Source organism: Felis catus, chromosome X (assembly GCF_018350175.1).
Source record: "Felis catus isolate Fca126 chromosome X, F.catus_Fca126_mat1.0, whole genome shotgun sequence".
NCBI classification, from domain to species: Eukaryota; Metazoa; Chordata; class Mammalia; order Carnivora; family Felidae; genus Felis; species Felis catus.
In genome coordinates this window covers 36,228,402-36,254,822 of record NC_058386.1, presented here as the reverse complement: position 1 = coordinate 36,254,822, position 26,421 = coordinate 36,228,402, and the positions used below count along the sequence as shown (strand labels likewise).

The 26,421-nt window shown below is 35.9% G+C and overlaps 1 protein-coding gene across 4 annotated transcripts in view; it reads right to left on the bottom strand.

Moving 5' to 3' along the window:
- Positions 1 to 26,421, bottom strand: part of USP9X (ubiquitin specific peptidase 9 X-linked) — a 155,994-nt gene that overhangs the window by 70,305 nt on the left and 59,268 nt on the right. For 3 of the 4 annotated variants that reach the window (XM_045051331.1, XM_045051330.1, XM_045051329.1), the window contains exons 2-14: positions 23,483 to 23,736; positions 21,392 to 21,537; positions 18,702 to 18,781; positions 16,909 to 17,021; positions 15,387 to 15,605; positions 13,067 to 13,182; positions 12,622 to 12,873; positions 12,407 to 12,545; positions 10,586 to 10,738; positions 9,306 to 9,410; positions 5,422 to 5,628; positions 3,808 to 3,944; positions 2,194 to 2,342 (exon numbers count right to left, since the gene is read on the bottom strand). In XM_045051331.1, coding sequence (XP_044907266.1) covers positions 2,194 to 2,342; positions 3,808 to 3,944; positions 5,422 to 5,628; positions 9,306 to 9,410; positions 10,586 to 10,738; positions 12,407 to 12,545; positions 12,622 to 12,873; positions 13,067 to 13,182; positions 15,387 to 15,605; positions 16,909 to 17,021; positions 18,702 to 18,781; positions 21,392 to 21,537; positions 23,483 to 23,578 — 1,912 coding nt within the window. In that variant the 5' untranslated portion in view covers positions 23,579 to 23,736. The remainder of the gene's footprint in view (positions 1 to 2,193; positions 2,343 to 3,807; positions 3,945 to 5,421; positions 5,629 to 9,305; positions 9,411 to 10,585; positions 10,739 to 12,406; positions 12,546 to 12,621; positions 12,874 to 13,066; positions 13,183 to 15,386; positions 15,606 to 16,908; positions 17,022 to 18,701; positions 18,782 to 21,391; positions 21,538 to 23,482; positions 23,737 to 26,421) is intronic. The other variant, XM_004000409.6, reaches the window with a different exon arrangement.

Genomic DNA, 26,421 nt, shown 5'->3' with positions numbered 1-26,421 from the left:
TTCAAATTCAGAAATTGGTGGTTGACCTTATCACAGAAGTGACTTAACGGTGCAAAAAGCTTATTGTGTAGGAGAATCTTACTAGTTGTAAAATATACTTCCCCCCACGCCATATTTAAGGATTAAGGTCTTAATCAGAGGAGTACCGTAATGAGGAAAAGTTATCAACATTAGGAAAAAAACATAAGGTGTGTCAGTGAATTTAAGGGAACATCCATAGCAACAAAAACTCAAGTGCTTAATATGTACTAGGCATTGTTCTCACATAAATAACTTGCCCAAGGTCATACGCCTAGCTAGTGTAGGTCATTTTTCACAAGTAGACAATCTGACTATGAAGAGTCATACCTTTTATGGAACTACAGGCAATTTAAGGAGGGAAAACTAAAGACTGAAAAACATTCTTTTGACAATGAAATTGAGAAGAGGCAATGACTTATATGGAACTGGACTAAAACGAAGCTGGAAACCCAAGTGAGGCTGAACTGCACATGCAACATCATCTCCTGAGTGTCCCGACAGCACAGTACTCAACTTCTGGCAATGAAATAAATTAAAACATCACATACAAATGAAGTAAGCAAAATTAGCATTGCAGCGCGTATGATTTATATGGCTCCATTTTGGGGGAAGGCCTGCAATGGCATATGTGAGGACTTTGTACCAGCAAGAAGAGAGGAGATCATAACAAAGAATCTACATTATGCTAAACTGAGCCCAGAGGCTCCCAGTGACTGGGTGTATTACATGCAAACCTCTGGTGCTTCTCTCAGATTTTGGTTGCATTTGGTACAGAACATAAATCACATGGTCACATGTCTATACTGCTCCAATTATTCTATCATGCTTAGAAGGAACTCGGGCTTAAAATGATAAGAGATCATTGCCTGGGGCCTAACAGCCTCCTGATGCTTAGACTGCTTATCTAGCTCTACAATCTACTGCCTAGGACGACTCAGCTGGCCCAGAGGGTGGGGTACATGGAAGAATAAACAGCCAACACAATCAGGTGGCATACCTGAAGAGCTGCTTAATTTTTCTATTATGCTTATCTGAATTTTATATGGGAACATATATCCTGTAAATGTTAAAGAAATCCTATGATTTATAAGCATCTTAGGATTTTATTCAAGAATGCCAAGAACCCAATCTACTCTTCAAATGAGGAGTATCAGAAGTATCATTTTTGGGGTGTCTAAGTAGCTCAGTCAGTTAAGCGTCCAACTCGTAATTTTGGCTCAGGTCATGATCTCATGGTTCACGGGATCAAGCCCTGTGTTGTGCTCTGCACTGACAGTGCTGATCCTGAGATTCTCAGTCTCTCCCCAATTCTCTCTCTCCGAAAAATAAACTTTTAAAAATCATTTTTAATATATACTATTGGCTTCTGCAGACTCTTATCTAGCATAACATGTTAAATGAGTAGCATGTTCAGTAACCATTATGTTCAATTCTATCTCTAGCACTGGTAGCAGCATAAAATTTTCTATCTACGGCTATGGGAACAAAGTTTGGTTTACATGACGGTAGAATACGTACTAAAAACCAATCTGTACTCTAGCACAGATAGACACGGCTGTCAGAGAGGAAAAGAGTATTGAAACCGAGTTTTACATATGGCAGGAACTTAAAAACTGGCTGTTGAAACCTCAGGAAACTCTACCCGGACACGTTTAAACAAATTCACACTTTGAAAACCAACATAAACATGAAGATTCGTATAGCTTCACTTGGTTATTCTTGTGCATTTTCTAATTCAGAGTCTGAAACACTTGTGAAATGTGGACTTAGGATTATAAAGGAACTATAATATGTACAATAGACATAGACAAAACAAATTTTGTTGAGGAAAAAAAAAATAAAGATAGTGGTAGTAAGGAAACAAAGGTTGAGAATGAGTTAAGTTCATTCCAAAGAAAGTAGCAACCAGTTACAGTACAGGCAGGCAGAAGTCCCAAAGAAGAAAAGTAAATCAACTTAATAAGGAGAGCTTTGCAATGCTGGGTTGGAATTCAGGGTGAATAGAAGTTGAGAGTAAAAGTGGAACATAAGCTCATAAAGAATACAGCTAATAAAACCAATTATCTTGCATCATTTAAAATATAGGTGTTGTCATCTTTAAGGTAATTGATAGAACAAATGCCGAGAAGTTGCTGTTATTTCCCGTATTTCATGTTAGCGTATAATACATACCTCTAGCATACAGTCTCATGCTTTCCATATAAGTTGCAAGGTTTTCTGCTACCAAAGTAACTAGGGCATGATTGTGCTGAAGTTGATTGATTAAGTCATGGCGATAAAATACATGGGGACTTCGCTGAGTTTGACTGAAACGAGAAGAACTTAACAATATAATTAGGCAATTAAACTCTGTTGTAATCAAAAGAGCTTATACAATCTAAATTCTTAGCTACTAATTTAAAACCTTAAAATGGTTTCTCCGTCATTACAGAATTACACTCTCTTGGCCATTTACTTCAATAACAAGATCAAGCAATTTAAAATAAAATATTGTTTCAAAAAGACATTTATTCTGTTATTCTCATTTACGTGGACACTATGTTAATATTCTCCCGTCTCACACCATGGGAGTCTACTTCAATGACCAATTTCCACTCCTGTCCTATAGCAGTACCAAAGCACTTGTGTCAGTTTACAGGATTATTTCCAAAATTGTAAAACGGGAACATAACCCTTGCAAGATTAGCACCACAAGATTACGCTATGGTTGGAGTGAAAAATTTGAACAAAGAAAATGCGTTCAGAAAAAATCTGATTTATTAGCCATTCAAGGTACATTCTGGGTCACTTGGTTTGTAGCCATGTTTGCCCACAGGTTATCATCAACAAGACATCTAGTTCCTTTCCAACCTGTTCTGCCACCTTCACTGAAACCAATAAACTCTTAGAGCCATTACTATTCTAGTGGAGATGAAGCCACTGTACCCTGGAAGAGTATGTAAAATATTCTGCAACAAATTTAATTCAATCGAGAAAGGCAAAAAGGCATTACGTACAGTGGCTCCCAAGTCAAAATATCTCCCTGAAAAGAATGTTAGTTACTAAGACATAAATCTGGATTTTCTCTAAGGCTTATCCTTATAGCTTTTTAAATTTCGTAATTTTTTAAGCCTCCAGAAAAAAATGAGACAAAGTTCAAACATTAAAACCAAAACATATATGGCCTATTCTGTCCTAGGCATAATCATAATAATCTAGACCTAAAAAGGACCTTGGCAATCATCTAACTTTACACATAAGAAAAACACATTTCTTTTGATTAGTAAATCTTTACAAGATAGTATGATTGGTTAGACGTAAGGGCCATACCCAGGAATCCTGACCTCACTGTAAATATTCTTTGTACTACACCTGGCTTTCATTCTCTGCATATTATTTTTAACTTTTCACATGTGTTCTAACTTTTATAAACAGAAAATGCTAGAAAATATGATTCCAGTAAGAACTCAGCATGTAAGATAATATAAAGACCACTATTTAAATCGAAATTTCGCTAAAATCAATAAAAAAAATACTTTAAACCAGATCTTGTTGTCTTTCATGAGTAATACAGGATACTGCAGATTCTGATGCGTATCATTTAATTGTGGCTTACGTTCTCAATACAAGGATGTGGATATGATAAATGGATTTTTGGTTCCAAATTGAAACTTCCCTCAGCCTCCTATCACCCCCTCCCCACTCTAATTTTCTTTTGAAAAGTTTGCTTTTACCAAGTGACAATGTAATTTCTTTTCAATAAAATACAAAAATAAAAATACTGAAATTTTCTGTTAAAAGCCTTACCTCAAGTTTTGAGGGGCTTCACCAAACAAACTACAAATTTCTCTAATTTGTTTCAGTGCAGGAATTACCCATTTGTCATTCGTACGAAGTTCTTCTATAAAGCGATCTATCCACTGGATCTTCTGTGTGTCACGGTCCTTAAACGAACAATTTCAATGTTTTAGGTAGGTCATACTCAGAAAAACTCCAGCTTCAATTATAAAACAGGGTTTAAGATTATCCTCAGAAACACGTGATAATTGCAGCAAAGGGTTTAATAAACAAAAGCAGCATTGAGTCCATTTTTATTTCACATTTACTACCAAAACTACAAAAAGTGAAATGCTTTATAGGATTCTACCATAAAACAAAATTCAGCAATAACACATAACCCTGACTGTTATTCTATATAGATTTCTTTTAGCAACAATGAAGGAAGAACACTGAAAATTTATATTTTACCCAAAAAATGGTATGGCAACTAAGCTAAAAAATTTTTCACCAAAAATCAAACTAAGGACATAACACATATACAAAAAGATAAAGGGAGAACAGTTACGAAAGTATTATAAACTCAACTATTTCAATGATATTTTACTTCCCATACCTTACTTTATTCCTTCCCCTAAATCAATAGTACTCAGAAATGCAGTTTTCTGTACCTAACAATTTTAAGTTTGATTACTTATTTGAGCACATTGAGTCTCTGTTTAATTGAAATAATTTATATCGAAAGTTATCAGTATTGGGGCGCCTGGTGGCTCAGTCGGTTAAGCGTCCGACTTCAGCTCAGGTCACGATCTCACAGTCCGTGAGTTCCAGCCCCGCGTCGGGCTCTGGGCTGATGGCTCAGAGCCTGGAGCCTGCTTCCCCTTCTGTGTCTCCCTCTCTCTCTGCCCCGCCCCCGTTCATGCTCTGTCTCTGTCTCAAAAATAAATAAACGTTTAAAAAAAAAAAAAGAAAAAGTTATCAGTATCGAAGATACTGAATAAATATTTAATGAACTGTCACAAGCAAGTATAGTAAAAACCTGAATAGCATCTGAATCACATATACCTACTTGAACTTAATTTCTTAGCTCTCATCTAAATTTCAGTTCACTGGTGTAGCAAATAGTTTTCACAAATTGAAAATTATTCAGCAATTTCCATTTTACTGCAAGTTAACAGTTTACATGCCACAAGTCAGAATGCAGGGAAGCTGTTGTGTGATTTTCTCACAGGCAAGACTCGAAGTGTCTTACTATTGAGGAAACTCTATTAATTGTTCTTAATTTCCCCATGAGCAAAGAAAACCCAAATTCTCTTACCTCTAAAGTCCCTCATCACCTTCAGTATTTTACGATCTAATTGAAACTTACACTTCAGCACCATGCATTTGACAATTCTACCACTATATAATCTGTTTTTTATACTGTCTTTCTCCCAAGGAGATTAAATGCTTTTCAGATGAGAAACAAAATTCTGACCTAGAGACCTGAGAAGAGGAAGGTGGACTTAGATGAAGAAAATGAGTTAATTCTTGAAGATAATTTCAAAAATAACAATGTCAAGAAAATCAGGAACTATTCTGTTCCTAAGCCATCCTGGTAAGGAAGAAGGGTCAGAAAAAGTGTGCTAAGGAAGCACACCTTACCTGTGAGCAACTATAATCTAATATTTTGATGTGGGCACTGAGAGCCAGGTCCATGATGTCTACAGGTACATCATCACTATGGGCCAGATTCCACAGAAGGTTCAACACCTTATGTGCCATCACACCATCTTTATCATCTTCTGCAAGGCGACGTATCAGCTCAAGTAGCTTTTCACGTTGCTTTTTACTTGCGTTTGTCCAACTGGCCTAGAAAAAAATTTTATATGGCATGAAAACAACACATTTGCCCATCACTGATTAAATGACGTGTCATGGGATTAACTATGTTCATCAGAAAACGCAGCTGAGCACAGAATTATTCTAGTGATATATGAGAAATAAGATAGGGCAGACTTAAACATGAGGACAAAAAAAAGTCTCTATTTACAGTTAAATACCTAAGACCAGGGTTTTTCAACCTTGGAATTGACATTTGAGGCTGGAGAAATCTTTGTTGTGGGGCTGCTCTGTGCACAGAATGTTTAGCAGCATACTTGGGCCTCTACCCAGAAGATAGTAGACACTCTTCCTCTCAGCTGTGAGAACCAGAATTATCTCCATATACTGCTGAGTATCTCTGAAGAGTGGGGTGAGGGGCAGAACTGGCCTGTTGAAAACCACTGCCGTAGATTGTCTGTTATTTGTGACTTTAAAATTATATTAAAAGATGGCAAACATAACCTGACATACAAAGATGTTCATAATAAATTTGAAAAGCTGGTAAGAGAGCACTGTGCATTATACATATGAAAACAAACAGCTGTAGCAAAGTCTGTTATTAACCAGTAAAAACAATTTCTAACTTATGCAGAAATGATACAGCACCATTTCCATTTAGAAGATATAATGCTAATTTTAAATCTATACGATGGGGGGGGGGAGGGGGAGGGAACCTCTGAAAATGGTAATTTTACAAATGCCCAGTTTATACAATAGGGATTGGGTGGGATGTGTATGATGGTGGCATCTAACGGGTAAAGGCCAGGGATGCAGCTAAAGAATGAGAAAAGCTCTATGCATAAAGTTGCCAATGAGTCTTTATAGGAAAATAAAGTGAAATCAACCTAAAGGCAAACAACAGAAGGATAGCTATGTAAATTATAGCAGATCCTTTCAACGGAATTATTACACATTTACAATGAGATAAATAAGGATGTCTTCGAAGACAACTTGAATGCATACTTCTAATTCCTCCTAGACACCTGGAAACTGCTAAGGATACAGGAAAAAACTGAAACATTAGATATTATAATTAAGAACATCTTATAAAGAAAGATAACTAGGCATTACATGCCTCCTGAATAAAGAGCACATGACCACCTAGGATGTATGTACTCTAGCAAAAGGAAAACAAAAAACCCCCAAGCCTCTATTTTATGCTATTGATATAAACACAACCATCAATCCAGTTTCTTCCAACAAATAGACTGCAAGGAAAGAAAAAGATAAAGGGGGAAAGTGTAGATTCAAAGAGACTTAGAAGATGTGCACAACCAAATACAAAGTAAGAATCCTGGTTCAAACAAACTTCAAAAATAAAGATTGAGGGGCGCCTGGATCGCTCAGTCAGTTGAGCATCTGACCCTTGATTTCAGCTCAGGTCATGATCTCAAGTTTCGAGAAATCGAGCCCTGCATTGGGCTCTGTGCTGACAGCATGGAGCCTGCTTGGGATTCTCTCCCCAACTCTCTCTGTCACTCCCTAGCTCATGGTCGGTCACTCTCTCTCAAAATAAATAAATAAATAAACTAAAAAAAAACTAAAACTAAAACATTTAAAAACTAGACTGGGCAAATACACAAATACATAGGTACTTTCAGGCTAATTAACAAGTCTGAAATCATTTGGTTCCAGTCCACGAAGAACTGCAAACTGACCTGGACTTCATGTTTCCTTTGAATCATCTTTTGTAGAAAGTTACAAGAGCTCAGAAAACAGTGCTTGTTATCAAACAGTAAGTGCTTAGTAAATACCTGCTAAGCCAACGGGGAAAAAGATCAAATGGAACCATGTTTACATTTAGCCTATTATTGTATTTAGACCATCCTCATAAGAGGAGGGTCCAGGGGCTGTAGTAACAATTGACCTCTTTCCTTCTTCCATCATGGCCATCCTTGGTCACGCACTGTGGTATTCAGAAGTCATCTCAAGATTAAAAATGAATGGCAATTAACTTTAGAGTGCCCATGATAATGGACTCTATTATTTCCTCAGCTGCCTTTGAAAGATATCAAACTGAATTTTTCCATAAGGCAATGATTTACAACTTTAATGTTGCCTAAGATACAACTGAGAATGCTGCTTAAAATACAGGCTCTCAGGCCCCATACCTAGCAATTCAGATTTAGTTGGCTGTGAGGTAGAAACCAATAATTCACATTTTTTTCTTCTATTGTGACACATCAAGAAAGGTAGTACAAGTATATAGCATTACCACAATACATAATGTAAAAACCTATGTAACTATTACTCAGGTCAAAAATAACACATGGCAAGCAGCACTCCAGAGGCTTGCTGGGTCTATTTCTGAAGTTTATGTTAATGCAATCGCAAACAAGATGTAGGACTTCTTGTGTGATTTTATTCCTTTCTTCAACTTTATTAGACCTATCCATATGGTTGAATTGCTCAAATTTGCTTTTTCTCATTGTGAGATCTTTCAGGATATGAACATTCCACAATTTATCCATTACAAATAATTCTGCTTGCTATTACAAATAATTCTGCTACAAATGTTAAACGTGTACCCTGGTGCACATATGCCTTTCTCTAGAAGACCTATCCAGATGTCAAACTGATGAGTCATGAGAATCTTACACTTTGAGAAAGATCAATCTGGTGATTGTAACAAGTTATGTACCACCAGCAATCAGAATTTATTTTGTTTTATATTAATTAATTAGATACAGAGGGCACAAGTGAGCGAGGAGCAGGAAGGAAGGGAGAAAGAGAGAATCCCACAAGGGAGAGGGAGGGGGGAGAGGGGGAGAGGGAGAAAGAAAGTGGGACTCACGCTCACAAACCAGGAGATCATGACCTGAGTCGAAGTCAAATACTTAACCGACTGAGCCACCCAGGTGCCCCTATGATACCTTGGTCATCTAATGCCAGTTGTTAATACAACACCCCTTATTAACATGGCCATAAGGTCACATGTTCTTAAATCCACAAATTCACCAATCATATGGTTTTTACAAACCCAACACCAGCCAACTGTAGAGAGACCACTACCCAGTATGGCCTTAAAAGATACATGATGGTACCAATGCAGATAGCACTACAGGGGCAATTGGAATACCTTATGAGTTGTATTTGCACTTGTCTATGCATTTCACGACAGAATACCACGGTATTGGTAATCCGTGTTATTGACGCTTTATTTTTTATTACAACTAATCATCCTTCCCTGAAGTCCTACAGTGCACTTAAGCATTTTAATAGAAATTCAAACTGCTAGAGGAAAGGAATCCAAATTGACAACCTGAGTTTAAAAGATTCCTTATTTATGGGACGCCTGGGTGGCTCAGTCGGTTAAGCATCTGACATCAGCTCAGGTCATGATGTCGTGATTCACAAGTTTGAGCCCAGTGTCAGGCTCTGTGCTGACAGGTCAGGATTCTGTGTCTCCCTCCATCTGCCCCTCCCCTGCTCATGCTGTCTTTCAAAAATAAACATGAAAAAAAATTTTTTTTTAATTATTTATGACGGCTATTAATATAAAAATGAACATTAAGTTCTTATTGGGGGAAAAAAATTATCAATTCCTTCACACCTGAAATTGTTTAATAATTTCTACTTCTGTATTTACTGGCTAAGAGCAACTCAAAGATCTAATGAATTAATTTTATTAAAAATGAAGCGGCACTACTTTACTATGCTATTACCTTAAAGCAATCAAAAAGATGATCAAGTTGTTCAGGAGAAAAATCCCATGCCAACTTTGCCAGTAGATCATGTACATTCTTCACAATGGCTTCATGCTTCCCCGCCTATTAAAAAACCAAAGAGCAAGCAGCATATTAGAATCTGGACAGCAGATAAGTTGTATATACTGTCTGACAGCTATTATTGACAAACTATTCCCATCATCTTCACCTAAGTGTGTACCATGAGAAAACGCGTAACATTTTAAATGTTTTAGAATTGCCCTCTAAAACCGGACAACTTAATTCCTTGATATACAAGGCTAATGTATACTTTGGGAATTCATGTGAGCCTTTATTAAAGTTTATTGAATTTAACGTGCCAATTTTAACATTGCAAGTAGAACAACAAGGTACACCAATGATCTTGTTTCAAAACTGGAAACTTAAGCATTCAAAGGAAAACAAAGTTTTTTTGGTTTCTACAGACTCAAAAAACAAAGCTTTGTAATCTAAAACTCAACAATACTTCCTAAGTGATCCGAATAGAAACTTGCATTTAAGATCATCAAATCACCTAGTTTCTGGCTCTGAAACCAAAAAAGTGACTTATCCTTCAGAAAAGCTATAAATCCTTTAGATTATTATAGGTCTTTTTAAATAGTGATTTAACTCTCCTATTGAAGTTTTCTTTGCATTAAAAGTTTATGAAAAACCAATTACAGATGTCTTATATTCTTGCAAGAGACATTCCTTATATTAATTTACTGTTTGATTCATTTAAAACCACCTACAATATGTGATGTAATATCATATAAATAAAAGAAATAATGGAGTGCCTGGGTGGCTCCATCTTGGTTAAGCATTTGACTCTTGATTTTGGCTCAGGTCATGATCTCACGGTTCATGAGTTCAGACCGCACACTGGGCTCCGTGCTGACAGTGTGGAGCCTGCTTGGGATTCCCGTCTCCTTCTCTCTCTGTCCCTCCCCACTAATGTTGTCTCCGTCTCTCTCAAAAATATATATTAAAAAAAAGGGGGAAAAATACTTCAAAAATTTGTAGTAAATACTAAACAAAACCACGTACAAATTGCCAACCTTTGCCAAACATACAGTAAATGATGAATATATTTAAAATATCGTTGACTAGTTAGATTCTTGACAGGCTTTCTATAAATGATGAACATTTAAACAGACTACAAATCAAACAAAGCCTTCATATCTCATTTTAGAACGACTACTATTAGTTTTTAGTAGCTCTTTTTAGAATCCAAATAGCCACCATCTGAAATTCCTTACCTGTGCTGCCCAGATATTATCAAGATCTTGTAAAGTCAGAGCTTTTTCTTTGATGACAAAACGAAGAATCTTCTCTAGCTTTTCTACATACTGTGGTTGATGCAGACTGTCTCGCAATACTATAGATAAGATATTGTTCTGCTGTATCCATTCCTAAATATAATTCAAAAACTTGTTTGAAAGAAATTGAAACACAGAAGCTTTTAAAATGTACGAAATATTGTTCATACTTTTAAACAACAGTAGTAGGGACTAAAAAATACAAAATAAATATACTAGTGCAATAGGTTTATGCGTTTTAACTCAAAACTATGAAAAACAGTAATTCCATGAAACTGAATTTTGCACAGAAATGTTTCCACCAATCAGAAAAGAGTGAAATCATTAAAGAGATTCTACTTCAGCATTTATGCAGAGAAGTATTATTTTAGTGCAGCAAACACCAATGTTTAGGTAATGAGAAGGGACCCATTTTAGGGTCTTTGGACTCCTTACATCAGTTTTGTTTGGGTGAAAATATGCCCTTTTATTTCTTGCTCTTATTTATTAACCAATTATGCTATTATTGCTTATCCACTAGCTCTTTAATCTTCTGAACAATCCTAATGAGGGAATATGTTACCCTATTACAGAAGAGTAAACAGGCTCAGAAGTGTTAGAACTGGAATCTAAATCAAGGTTGCATGCTTCCCAAGTCTGTTTCTATAACACTATACTATGTTGCTGACTGGCATTTATTTAATACCCATACCAATAGAAGAAAACTCCCTCAGTATACAAATAGGTACTAGCTCATACTGTGAAATTTCACAGTATTCAACCTAGTGAGAATAAGAAGTATTTAGCCCCAAAATGTGCTACAGAAAGAGTTCTAGGTGGTAAAGGTCCATTTTTATTTCTAATCTGTTGCAGGTATGTCTGTGAAAATAAATATGTGGCAACTTCAAATTGCTACAATAGTTTCTGAACACTTGATGCCATTTTCTGTACTCATCCAGGACTGGCAACAGTTCAAGAACCAGAACCAGACCTCAGACTACACTCTGAGAAGCATGGTGTTCAACCTGCCAACAAGGCAGACAGACAAATCACATACACAAAATCAGATGTTTAACACCTGCCCCCAAACACAGAGCCAATGTTTACGAATCCTTCACATCTTTTATCACATTCTATTTATTGTCTCCCCTATTAAACTGAGGCCACCATGAGGGTAAGGACAGTTCTTTTACAGATTTACTGCACCAGACAGTATGCACTGAAGTTACTCAACCAATGTTTCCTAAATGGCATACTTACGCATTTTAAAACTACAAAATACTAAAGTATCTATGGTAAATAGTCTCTTAAACTTTCAATGCTAGAACAATATAAATAGAAGTGCTTAAATTCTTAACACGATAAAACATCAATTCGTGTATATCTTAGTCCAGTGATTATATTTCCAATATTAAAATCTGTAAGTGGAATTGGTCAAATGAACAACAGGCCACTTCATGCATCAGGTACCAGATACTACCCGCTCTAATCCCAACATCACCGTTATCTGTTCCATTTCAACCAAACCCCCCAGACAAGCTAATTAATTCAGAATACCTACATTCAGCAGTAAATTTATCAAAGATGTGCTAAGCTACCTAGATCACTACCAAATAAATTGTGTTATTACAAAAAGTTCTGAGGATTAAGAGTCCTAAATCAATCTGAACACCTCCCAGTTCTAAGGTTTCTTTAAAATGTTATTGCTAATATTAAGTAAAGCTATTCTACTTTTTGTTTGGGGCAGATTCTTATCCATGGAAGAAGAATCAAAGGACTTACTGCCATTCGTTCAGCTGTGAGCCATTCTTCCTCCTCAGGGTTACCATGTCGATGAGTATAGTAGGATACACTAGATATCACCTTATTAACTTCATTCAGTGCGTTCATCTTTCCATTGAAAGAAGAAATTTGCAGTAATCTAGAAGAGAATTTCAGTGTTAAATAAGATTCTAAACATCCATATAATCGTTTATTTCAAGAGGTAAACATCTTACCTAAGTATCATTTTTAACCTAAATATTTCTAAATTTTTTACAGTTTCTTCTTGTCCTGGGACTCTTGAAGCTAAATTCTTCAAAGATTTAATAATCATGGAAAGAGCGTCATTTTTGGCTTCATTTTTTGCTTCTTTTTTCAGTTCTTCATCAGTTAAGTTTTCTAAAAAATGTGGGACCATTTCTATTACTGGAAGAAAGTACTTTTTCACTGTATGAAGAGTGAGAAACTCATAGCATTGCCCAAATGGTCTGAAAGAACAAAAACAAACACGCTTAATACTTTCTTACAATTAACTAGGACTGAACTCAGATTTATTTGTACTTAAAAAATCCAAGTTATCAGGTGAAGAGGAAACCATACTTGCAAGAAGAAAAGTTTTATCACGCAATTAAATAGGAATTCCTATAATACACTGAAGATTCATTTAAAAATGTAACTTACTTAATAAGGGCTGCAATTATTTGAACATTTAATGCTGATCCATTAATAAAACGATCATGCAAAATCTGGAACCCATTTAAAGTGCCGAATTTGTTGAGAAGATCCACCAGCCAACCCTGCAATACAGTTAATGAAAAAGGTTAACGTCCTGCTTTCAGGGAAGAAAAGGACCATCTGAAATAATTTCTTGATTGAAAAATACTAGAAACAGGAAACTCAATAAATTACGTAATATCATCTGTGAAATAAAACAAAATAGGACATATTATTCATAGTAATCCTCTCTGTGAGAAAGAAGCATGAATGGCAGTACAAGTGAAATCACTAGGTCACAGTTGTGTGTTCGTACCAATTATTGCTGAACAGGAACAAGAAGCCATGTTTCTATTTCAGAGACCTCATTATATGAGAATACCTTATTACCTGAAAATTTTTAAACTTAAGAGGATAAAAAAAAAATTTTTTAAATAAGAAAAAGGTATTTGATGACATAAGACAATATTTGAATTCATTTTTTATTGTAGTTGTGAATAATTAAAAATTCCCTATAAATACAATAATCTTAAAGCCTGAGAGTGAACTATTAAACACAAACTCCTGGTATTGTATCTGTTGCTCCTAATTAGAACATGCTGGTTGATGCTTTTGCTGGCTCATGTGAATCCCCCAATTCTCACCTTAGAGATAACCAGGATGTAATAGTATGGATTGTCTTTCAACCTCTTCACTAGGGGATAGCAATACTCAAAAGTACAATGCAGCTGGGATAGCCAATGGTTTGTGGAGTTAAAAGCATGCCTAATATGTAAAATTTAAAGGTAATTTCTTTACTGACTCTTAAGCAAAAATAATTTCTATAGCTACTTAAAAAACAAAAACATAAAAACCATGTCCAGGACAAAGGGAAAACAGAAATATAAGGTAATTGCTCTAAAGAGACAATATGGTACCTAAAGGTAGTTTTGACAGGATTTTAAGTCTAAATCAATTAAATTCTCTACAAAATTAACCACCATTTCTCTAAGTTTTCATTATAGTATTTTCCTGCCTTGTTATTTGGTCTTAAAAAGCTAATTCCAGAACAATTAAAAATCTGAGCATTTTAATCCACCAGTCCCTTTCGGCATTCAGCAATTCTAGGAAAGTACATACTCGTTATGTATTATAAACAAATACATATATACACACACACACACACACACACACACACACGTATAATGGCATATGCATGCACACAGTAAAATAATCAGTCTAAAGCTAATCCTAGGTTTTCAGCTATACTATATGTTTAAGCAATTAGGAACATTCTGTTATTAGTAATACTCAAGCAGGGCTAGGTTTCAAAGAAAGACATAAAAAGATCTTCAACCAGAAGCCATCTTAAATCAAGTTGTTTCCTGGGAGTCTGTAAAGATGATCATTGACCTACAGAGCAAAAATTAAAGAAAGAAATACAGATATATTTTGGAGACTGTCATTGTTTGGTCATTAATTTGATTTACCAAAACAAAAAAAGGCACGAAGTGGAAACAATATGAATCTTGGGAAATATAAAAAATCCCAGCTCTAAGTTTAACACATTTTGAGGATTTCCACTTTTAAATGAATAAACCAAGAATTGTATGTATAAATTCAAATTTTCCATGCTGGGTTTTCCTTTTTGTAAGGCTCACAATATTAAAGTTTCCCTAAATTCTAAAATTTAAAAACTATGTATTGTTATATAGTATTTATTAAAAGATGTACAGTTAGGGATGTAGTTTTTTTATTTTGCATACTCTGTCTATGCAAATATAGAAAATTTACATTTGAGAAATTTTACGATAATGTATATGTATGACATGTTCTAAGTTTTACTATTTTGCTTTCATTTATAATTTCTCTAATTTTACTTTTGTGACACATTACTAGACATAGGATATACTTGGTCTTGAAGTCAAAACATTATAATGTCTACAGTGATCATGGCCTTGGTCAAAGAAGTCATCTCATCTATTCTACTCTTATTATTTATGAGGACAATTAAGGCCTGTTTCACATTAACCCAATTTATGACTATTCCCCAAAAGGCTGGCAGAAGTCAATGGGGACTAACTACGTGGAGAGGGCTAAAACAAACAAAACCATAATCCCAAACAATTTTGTCACTTATAATTCAATAAAGCTGGGGGGTGGTTGGTTAGAATCCAAACTACAAAATAATGCAGAATCCCTTTAACAGTAACATGAAATTACGCTTCTTCACATTAACAGGTGGTTCAGATCTTTGACAGCTATGAGGCAGAGCAAAACCATTAATTATGAAAATAAACCAACACACTTTTGGTGATCGAGGGTCTGGAGAACGAGCGAAGAGTTCATCTTCAGGCAACTGAACACTTGAAGAAACGGATTCACACGGACGTGTACCATTGTAGATATGGAATTTGCAATGAGGATTTAAGGCCATGGAGAGAAGTTCTAGAAGTGGAAACCAGTCTTGGGATAACTTGGCCACACATAGCTCCACCAGGCGATGCGTATTGTTGATAATACACCTCTGTTATATAAGGGGGAAAGGTGATTTAGAAGATCAGATCATTGCAACTCCAAATAGAAAGATCCTCCCATGTTAATTATATTTTAATTACCATCTCTCCATTTTTCTATCGTGATCATTTAAACTGTTTAATATTGGGATCAAACAGATATATTTAAAAAATGAATTAACATTTACTATCCTTTATATAGTACCTACTTGAAAAAAGCCATTTGTAATGGCTTACAAAATGAAGTAGGCAATGCCCAAGCCTATGATGTCCATGGACAAGATGCAAGTTACCTTTTTTTTTGTCTTTGCAATTTATACACTAGAGGCAGCAATTCTAACATCTACGCAATACAGTAAGTACCCAAGATGGAGTAGATTTGCTATCTAAGCCTCAAGGCAAAAGTCTAATAGCACTTCCAAAGTTTCCATTTCTTTACTTACAAAGTTACATGTTGAATTAGAAGATTTTGCGATTTTTGTGCTATGGTTACATTTGAAAAATAGTTCACAGAGCACAAAAATATCTGCTTCACAGCTTATGACATTTCCACAGTATGAATATGGAACAGAAACTTGAAGTAATCATGGATGGCATTTCATCAATCGAAGATGCACTTTTTTTTACTTTTTTTTAAATCTCTGGAATGTGATTGTATCTTATAATCAATGCGTACTAGTTTCTTAGACTGACGGTATAGAGAAAACTTGCATTTGCTTCTTCTGGTCACTTGGGCATACCATGAACCAGAGACCACTTTATCCATTTGAGGATTTTTTTTTGTTTGTTTCACAGCCGTAATCTGAATTTAGACTACAAAACTCTGAATACTGGCCTGTGGTTTAAATTTTCAGGTGATTTTTACCTCCTCTAAGATGCCACGGTTGAGACATACAGGTTTTTTTGCATCCCTTTCTGTGTGGTAACTTTATTTCTCTGCTTTGACCTTTATGTCCCAGGTACTAGATAGACTCCCTAATCTTAGCTGTTTTTCTTCCTTAGTGGTACATACAATGAGTACATGGTACATCTCAAAACTGATGAACGTGGTCATAAAGGCACTTGAGAACCCAGGAGACAGATTATTAAACCAAAGGTCTCTAAATCTCACACTAAAATGATCATGTTTTCTTCTATAGAAATTATAACTTATAAGAAATATTTTTAAAGTTTCTCAGTTTTAGACCCTTGAATTTAATTCAACTAATGAATCAAATATATAACCAAATATGTATTTCACATACATAGGAGAAAACACTCAACATAGGCATCACTGTGGAAATCTGATTTTTTAAAGTCACATGCAAGACTCACATGAATTTCAAACTTCCAGCCACTCACTGCCTCATCTGTAAGGATTTTAGTGAATGATATTGTTAGCCCATCTCTGAAAAATCGTTGACATGCTTCACTTTTAACATCAAGGCCTAAGGGAAGAAAAATAAATGTGAACAAAGTATTTTTCTGATTGTCTCACAATGCCCGATTACATGATAAAAAGTAATAAATAAACTACTCACTGATAAATTCAGACTAGCTTTGGAAAAAACATTATCGTAAGAGGTCAAAAGAGACAAATACACTACAAGTATTATCAAAGTTCCTATGTGTCAAGAAGGTAACAGATTCAGAAACCAAAATAACCAATGAATTTCAAAATTATTTAACTGTATAAAAGTACATGAAATCAAGTAATAGGTGAATTGAAAACATTTCAAATTATGACACTAGACCTTAACCACACAAAGATTATCAGTGCCACTGAGAAGGAATCTAAATGCTTCAGAGCATTTTACTCCCTGAAAGTAAAATTTAAAACTTAAAAAATGAGGTTTCACAACTATTTTTAAAATCTTATTTTGGTTGTAAACGATCCGTTAGACATCAGTATCTTCATACTATTCTACATAAGTGTTTGATTAAATAAGATGAATTGTTTTTGTCTCTCTTTCACTGTCCCAGCATTTATGCTTCTTTGTATTTTTGCTTAGTTTCATCTGATTTCAGAAAGGCAACAGAGCTGAATGCTTCGCCCTGCCAAACACAGAGAAAATCTTTAACTCTTGATAACACAATGAAAAGTGATCCAATCTGTATATAAAATGTTCTCTGATTTTGACTGCAGAAAAGAGAACATTTAAACTCAGTACTGTATTTAAAAATCTGAACCTTGCTTAAAATAAACCATGGTCCCATGGGGGGGGCAGGGGGTTCTACATCCAGTGAATCTCAAGGAATATTAAATGAGATACCATTATGTGTTCTTACCTATCACTGTAGAGTCAGGACCTAGAACATGCCTATTACAAATGTCTTCAAAAATTTCCTCAATAAATGTGTAAATGAACAAAAGAAATTTGGGTAGTAGAAAATAATTATAATATGGAAATGTTTTTTCATAATTAGATTATTTTTCAAGATTAAAAAGATGTGGAGAGACATTCTTTAAATGAAGGAAGGAAACTATTTTAAGATAAAAAAAATATTACCCTTGCCATGGAGACAAATAAGCATATTAATTTTTATAATGATCAACTTCAATGGTGATAAATGCCTATTGATAGTTAGAACACATCCGTGGCTACCCTATTTCAAAAACTAAAATGTCATTTATTTTAATATCCAATGCCTTAAAATTAAAAGAATGTTATAGTCCTTTGCTAAGAGAATTCAACTACACCTAGAGCAGACCAAAGCCACTAGAAAAAATGATCAATTCAGGCACTGAGGTTTCACTTCTAGACGACACGGTAAAAACACCAGACCAGAAAGTTTCAAGCCTTTTTTCTTTTAGAGAAAAATCAAATCTTTTTAGTGTATTAAGAAAAATAATAAACATGTAAGCTGAACAGTTTTGTTTAAAAATGAATATATACCAATTTTATGCATAACTTCAGCTAGTTAATGAATACCCCTGAAGGCTGACCAAAGGAGCTGAACCCTTGTTCTAGGTAAATATCATAAGCCACAGCAAGAAAACTTAAGATGTTCTAGTCTAGGAATACCCAGTTAAATGTTCATAAGAGAGGAAAACAAGTGTTTGGGGGTAAAGTGAAAGTGAATCTAGTAACATACATTATGAAAAGCATAAGAACATCTAAACTTACCTTTTTTACTAAGATCAATAGCAGCTTCTAAAAGCACTTCTAATTCCCCTTTCGGCAAAACTGGAACCACCCATCGAGGCCTAAGGATTTTAATAATATAAAAAGATGTTTATTGGCTGCACTCTAAAAGAGGCACTATAAATGAGTTACCAATTATAATTATTCACCTCACCACGAAAAAATTAAATATTAACTCTAAAAAACATTAAAATTTTAAAACAAGGCTGGCAGAGTATCTGCTTTGTGAAACTAAGCTCCATCTGTTGTCTCTACAATTTTTTAAAGAATTGTCAAACAAAAGATAGCAAGGAGGGGAGAGGAAACTATTTTTTTAATTTTTTGAGAGAGAGACACCGTGAGAGCAGGGGAGGGCCAGATACAGAATCTGAAGCAGGGTCTAGGCTCTGAGCTGTCAGCACAGAGCCCAACATGGGGCTCGAACTCACAAACCAAACTGTTCAGTCATGACCTCAGCCACCCATGTGCCCCAAAAGGAAATTATTTTAATAACAAAGAATATAAATCTACCATAACAACCAAGTATCAATTAAATGGATACTTATTGTTTGAGTTCATAGGAAAGAGCTCTTTCAGAATTATGATGAACCTCTTAGTTGACTTCAATTTCTTCACAAAGAAGAAAAATTTAGGTGGAAAATGAGGGTTTTCTGCCTCAATTCACATAATTCATCAATTTATCCTGAAGGATGTGGGTCTCCAGGCCTCTCTGCCTCCATAGGTACCCTCCTCCCTCCAACAAGGATGCAGCGCACACCCAGGTGGTGCTTTCTGTGGTCCCAGTGGCAGCCCAACCATCTGCGAGTCCATCCTTTTCCTACCCCTTCTTTCTCATCCTTCTCACTGCTCCAAAAACCCTTGATTTGAAAAAAAAAAAAAAAAAAAAAGGTGCTCCATGACTAATATATGCAAACTTTTGTCTTCAAGTCTGCCTAACAAGTACCCTTTAATAACAATCACCAGACAAAGATCAAAACGCAACAATAAAACCTTTTGCTAGGTCTCTGCTACAGAGAAAGAATAACCAGGGACAAAACAAATAACTTTATACAATTTCAATGTATATATTGTATACTACCAGAATCACAGCTAATGTGTTCTTTCAAATATACTTATTAAATAAAATGAGTTAAAAAAATATATTAATAGAAAATTTTTCAAGATAAATGAAGTGAGAAAAGCAAGACAAAATGATTTGGTAAGAAATCTCACATTTGTAGAAAAATCAATACAAATCATAGTAAACACAAAGATAATCTGAAGAGTCTACTCCTTATTGTTAGTAATTAAGATTTTTTAAAATGCTTATTTATTTTTGAGAGAAAGACAAAGAGTGAGAGTGGAGAAGGAGCAGAGAGAGAGAGGAAGACAGAGAATCTGAAGCAGGCTCCGCTGTCAGAGCAAAGCCTGCCTGACGCGGAGCTCAAACCCACAAACTGTAAAATTATGACCTGGGCCAAAGTTGGATGCTCAACCGACTGAGGCACCCCTCAGGCACCCCTATTGTTAGTAATTTTTTCTTGAGACGTGTATACAGAAGAAGGAAATTATAGAGAACTTTATCAACACTGTATTTCCACGTATAACAATGCATACTTCTATTACTTATGTAATCAAGATTTTGGGGGAAAAAAGGGGGGGTTCTATTTCCCCTGCTATTATATATATTAAGTATCAACGGATTTTTAGAAAGTCAAAGAATAAAGAAAATTTAGTAACGCAAATGCTTATAAGTCTTGTGTATTTTCCTTACTTTCCTTTTTAGGAGTTAAAGGGATGTGTCACACCTCCCTAGCACTCATTTGTTGACCCCACAGCCTGGTGAAGACCACAGCCATATGTGGTTCCCCCCAACACACTCTTCCCTCATCTTTTTTTTTTTTTTTTTAATGTTTATTTGGGGGGGGGGGGGAGGAACAGAGGGAGACACAGAATCCAAAGCAGGATCTAGGCTCCAAGCTGTCAGCACAGAGCCCACGAGGCACTTGAACTCATAAACCGTGAGATCAAGACCTCAGCTGAAGTCAGATGCTTAACCTACTGAGCCACCTAGGTACCCCACTCCCTTATCTTCTTCAAATCTTTTTCTTCCTCTGCACACAAGCCTTATACTTACATTCTCCTGGAGTCTTCCACTACAAGTACAAAAAATTATACTCTAAACTTGCCCCTGAAGTGAAGATCAAGAGAAACAAATAGCAGAGATGGTTAAATGCCTCAGGGTAGTAAAGGGTTCACAAGGGGCAGGCTCTGAGGAACTCATGTTCTTGTGACCTGGCTTACCTCAGGACCATGTAAAAATCATGAAAATCACCCAGCAATCAGGACAACCAACATACCAAAAAGAAAAAAAAACTTCATAAACATTCAAAGAGGGAAATCATACATATGGTTCTACTTCAGAAACACACCAGCTTGGGTCATCATTATTAATTCTAAAAACTTTACTGACACTGTTACTCCCTTTCGTTTTTCAAATCCTTTAAGAACCATGGGTTACAAAGTACTTGGTATTCACCAAGATGTTAAGGCTATTAAGGAGGCGGCGTGGCTAACTGTGGTATTTCTGTCCACTCTTCCTCTTTTCTTATTTACTACTAATCACTGTGCTAAGAAACCATTGGTTCTCCTGTGTATTACACACATTAAGAAAACAAAACAAATTAACTCACCTATTGATCATGTCATCCAACTTTGCCAGGTCAGTATGTGGAAATGCAGGTTCCTCATCTTCAAGCTGTGGTGGAGCATCACCTTGACCTTGTTCATCTGGGGGAGTTGCCGGGGAATTTTCATTGGAAGAATCAGGCGATGAAGTCTTAAAAATCAGATATTCCAGATTTAGGTTTCTATACCATACGTACGTTTAATAATTCAAACACCAACACAGATTAGAGTAAAAGAGCAAAACTTTAAAGATAAAATCATAGTAAGTTTATGATGCTTCAGGAAGTCTCTGTGCTACTGTGCTGTAATTTCACCTAATCCTCAAGAGCCTAAGAAAGTATTAGACGGCTATTTTATAGATGAAAAAACAAACTCAGACAGTAAGTAATTAGCCCAAGGTCACACAGCTCCAACTCTATGGTCAGGATTTGAATCCAGGTTTGTGTTAACCATGATGTATACTGCTCCTCTACTTACATTTCCCATTATGTGAGCCCTGTCACAACAGGAATTACTAGACAAGTATGAAACCACATTTCTTGTGATGAGCACGGAGTAATGTACAGGATTGTTGAATCATACAGCTGAAACTAATATAACATTGTATGGTAATTATATTTGGATATCAAAAATAAGTAAACTTCAAAACAAAAAAGAGCAAACTATCGAATCTCTACTAGTTCCTGTTTAAAAATAGCATCTTGGGCATCCAACACAACCTTTGACTATGTTTAAAGAAACCTAAATAGTGGATAACAAATTTATGACACAAGAAGACTTAACAACTCTGTCCAATATCTATGACCATGTACTTCGGTATTTTATGGCCTAAAAGTGGGAACTGGAGAGGTAAAGGAATGACGTTGACACACTTATTTGGAAAAATAAAATTAAAACCTGACTTGCTTGCTTCTCTAAAATGGCAGAGGAAGAGGAAGAGAGGAGGGGCAAAGGGAGTGCATGTGTGTCTCTTTTCTACCATACTTGTAATAGACTAATCTAATAATAACTGGACAATAAGAACTTATCCCCAAGTGCCAAATTTAAGTATCCCACGGCAACAGTATTTTTGCCTAAAAACTCATCCATACAGAATTCTATGTAAACATGTACCAACTGTAAGCAGCAGGTCTATGGTTCACGTGCACGCAACTCAGTTATAAATTCACCCGTAAGTGCCGTTAGAGCTGCGCGTCACAAATTTTACTATGTATGTCTTACCTGGGTATTTCCCAACTTAAAACTGTATATATTAGAAAAAGTAGCTGAAAATTAATTCCTAAACTTCCACTTCAAGAAATGAGAGGATTAGCAATTCAAATTCAAAGGAAATGAAAGGAACAAAGACATGAGGGTAAAAGCACACATAGGGAAGGGAGAGAGAATCAAAGCCAAAAGCTGGTTCTGGGCCAAGTTTAAAGAAATTAATAAATCCCTAGGAAAGAGTATCAGGAAAGAATGCAAATTAGCATTGTCAGAAATGAAAGACGAGATGTTACCACGAGTCTAAGACATTAAAAAGATATGAAAGAAGTAACAGAATCTCACACAAATTCATCCACAGGATAGAAAAAAAGAAAAAAATATTACCCTGAGTTTTAAGGCCAGCATAAAATCTTGATACCAAAATCTATTTTAAACTATTTGCAAACATTATTTCACTCAATCCTTGTAACAATCCTATGAAATAGTTATTACTGTTATCCCCATTTTACAGATGAAAACCCGAGGCTCAGAGGTTACATATGTTACCCAGTCATAGACTAGTATGCTGAAAAGCACAAATTTGAACACAACATGACTGGAGTCCATGCTCTGTAACAGAGGCTACACTGAATGACTTCAGGCTTTGCTATGGAAATGACACAGGGCTTAAATACTTCATCTGATAACTGACCGTGTAAGTAAGACACCAGCAAAAGAGGCACCATATGCTCAAGCATCACCATCTACAGCACCTGAGCTTTCTTGTTACTGTCTACTTTTCTTAAAATGTTTTATGGTTACTTCACAAACCATTCAGAACATGCTTCATTATTTACTATCTCATGGTAGACAAACCAATGTAACTTTAACTAGTATGTTAAATGTCCTACCTGATTCTGTTGGAGGGGGGGCTGAGACTGTCCATCAGGAGCCTGGCCCTGGCTGTCATTCCCTCCTACTGGAGAGCCACGAGTCGTGGCTGTCATACTCGACACAGGGCAGATCTTTGCAATTTTGTCTGCTTATGTAGTTGTCTTGAGAAAAGAAATTATAGTCCACTTATAGAAGATGAAGTACCAGCATTTGTCAGTCTTAAAAAGCTCCAATTCAAGAATAAACCATCTTGCAGAGACCATTGCATAACCTACAAGAAAAAAAAGTACATTTGTTTTAGATTTAAAAACCATGAAGTAAGGAACTGTTCCATCTTTTTTTTTTTTTTAATGTTTATTTATTTTTGAGAGAGACAGAGTGTGAGTGGGGGAGGAGCAGAGAGAGAGAGTGACACAGAATCCAAAGTAGGGTCCAGGCTCTGAGCTGTCAGCAAAGAGCCCGATGTGGGGCTTGAACCCACACACCGCGAGATCACGACCTGAGCCAAAGTGGGACACTCAACCGACTGAGCCACCCAGGGACCCCAAGGAACTGTTCCAGCTTAATGTTACCAGTGAATCTAGTCAAGAGAAGATGGCTATACAATGGGAGGGTAAAGTGAAAAGCTAAAGTCACACTGACACCATATTCAACTTAAACTGGTTAACTGTAGATCAGCTTGCATCAAAGCACAACCTTATGATAGATTTCAGTTTTCTCCTAGGATTCCAAAGACATTATTATAAAGGTATTTATTTAGTTGCCATTTTGATTCAATCATGGAATGGCAAACCTGTCTTCGACTTGCCAATGCCATAAATACTTTGCAAAAAATATGTATACTCAAGACAAACCAGGTAACAAAATATTAATTTTTAAAACCATTTCAGGAAAGATTGCCTAACTAAAGCTTATCACCAGTACCAGAGCATTGTCAGTAGTTTTTGAACAAGCTTATGAAAGGTTTTAACAGAAACTTTAAAAACTTTGGGGGAAATTTTCTTTGGAAAAAGCTCGAGCTATATACTACTACTCCAAAAGAACCCCATTTGTCAAGTGACCCTGACTCTCCACTTTTGGCAAGATTTAGGTCACAGGCATTCCCAAAGACAGGACAGGATTATGGACAACTGTTTAACAATGGAATTCTTTGTTACCTGACCAGCAAAGGAATATAGGGGAATGCCACCAAACCCTCAATTCTATATTCATTAAGACCAATGGCTCTCATCCTTAGCTGCATACTAAAGTCATCTGACAGGCTCTGAAAAACACTAATGTGCACACTCCTCTCCAAAATGAATGAATTACTACATTTGAGAGTGAAGCCTAGGCATCAATACATTCCAACAATTCTCCCCTGGAGATTGAGAACTGTGCCATCAGATTAAGAACCTTAGCTGAGGAGTTCTAGGTATTTGGTTATAAAGTGACCATACTTTTCATTAGTCCAGAACAGTCCATGTTTACCTATTTATTAACCTCCAATTTAAATACAATCATTTAACCCAGAGATGGGTTTCTAACGAGATGCTGTTTCACTTGTCAAATTGGTATAACAACAAAGAAGTTTAAGACCAGTAAGATCTAGCCACTGGTGAGACTAAACACAGAAAAATGTTTAATATGTAAAGCAAAAATATAAAAGATAAATGATTGAGCAGGCTCTCTTTCACTTTTGTTTCCCATTTTCAAACACCCTACGTTACAAAAAACTTCATGTGAAGTAAACAATTTGAAAAATCTGGAGAAACTAGCCTATAATTTTCCTTAGCCATTTTGAGTCGGCTAGCAGATTACTTGAGTAACTGTCTTCTCTTACCAGTCAAAATTATCAGCTGATCAATTCACTTGATTCTTTTCCACCTCAAATTTATTCCAATCTCTTCCTTTTATTTCCCAACCTGGGTTCATAATCCGCTTGTATACTCTCCCCCAAAGGATGATGTTCCCATCACCATCTCCTCACTCTTTTCCTAGATCTTAACCTATAAATACTATGCTTGTATCTTCCTTACTGAAAAATGACCAGTTTCTGCCCTTCCCTTTTCCCAAAAATCTTAAGAAGAATGTCTCGTCTCCTTTTACATCTTCCATTTTCTGTCATCTGGCTGAGTCTAAGCTACCAAAGTTGCTTTTAAGCCACCGGGTTTTAACTGAGGTCTATGGATAGATTTGAAGAGCAACTCTCCTAAAACTACACACAAAGCTTCGTGAATGTGTGCATTTGGTGGGGAGAGACGTTCTAATTCACAGATCATCAATGCTCTACTGACAAATCAAATAATTGCTTCTTGCTGTTCACCATGTTGGCCTCTTCCACCCTCCCTTTTTGAGCCCCTGAGATGCTTAGGCTCACGCAATCCTGGACTCCAGGCTTCCTTTCTATTTCTTTTTAAAGGGGATGGTGGCAGGTAGTAATGACGTCAGCGAGGAGTATGGTTTTGAATACTGAAACAGAGTTGAAAACATCCACTACACAGTTGACTCTCCAAGTCTGGAACTGAACCAAAACTTTGGGGTCTTGAATATAAAGTCTATTATTCACTGAAGGGTAAAGGGAGATGGACTCATTAGTTAACAGTATTACCTATGAGCTTCCCACCCACCCATAAACACAACCTCCACACGACTACTACCTCATTCTGAGAGTAAAGGGGCCACAATCTTGTGGGGTGTTAAGAAGTAGACTATATACCCCAAGTGTCAGGTAAATCAAGGAGAGATGATGAATCCTGAGACACACCAAAATTAAAGTGGGTTTAAGGCAAATCTTTACCATTTACACACAATTTGTGGTATTCTTCCATAAATAGAAAACTAATCATCTAAGAAGTGACTTGACCAAAGCACAAGTATTCAGTTAACAAGTCTAGAATTCTATTACCTTGTCCATTAAACCAATATATCTCTGTTTTTTGAAAAAAATATTTATTTTGAGAGAGAAACAGCATGA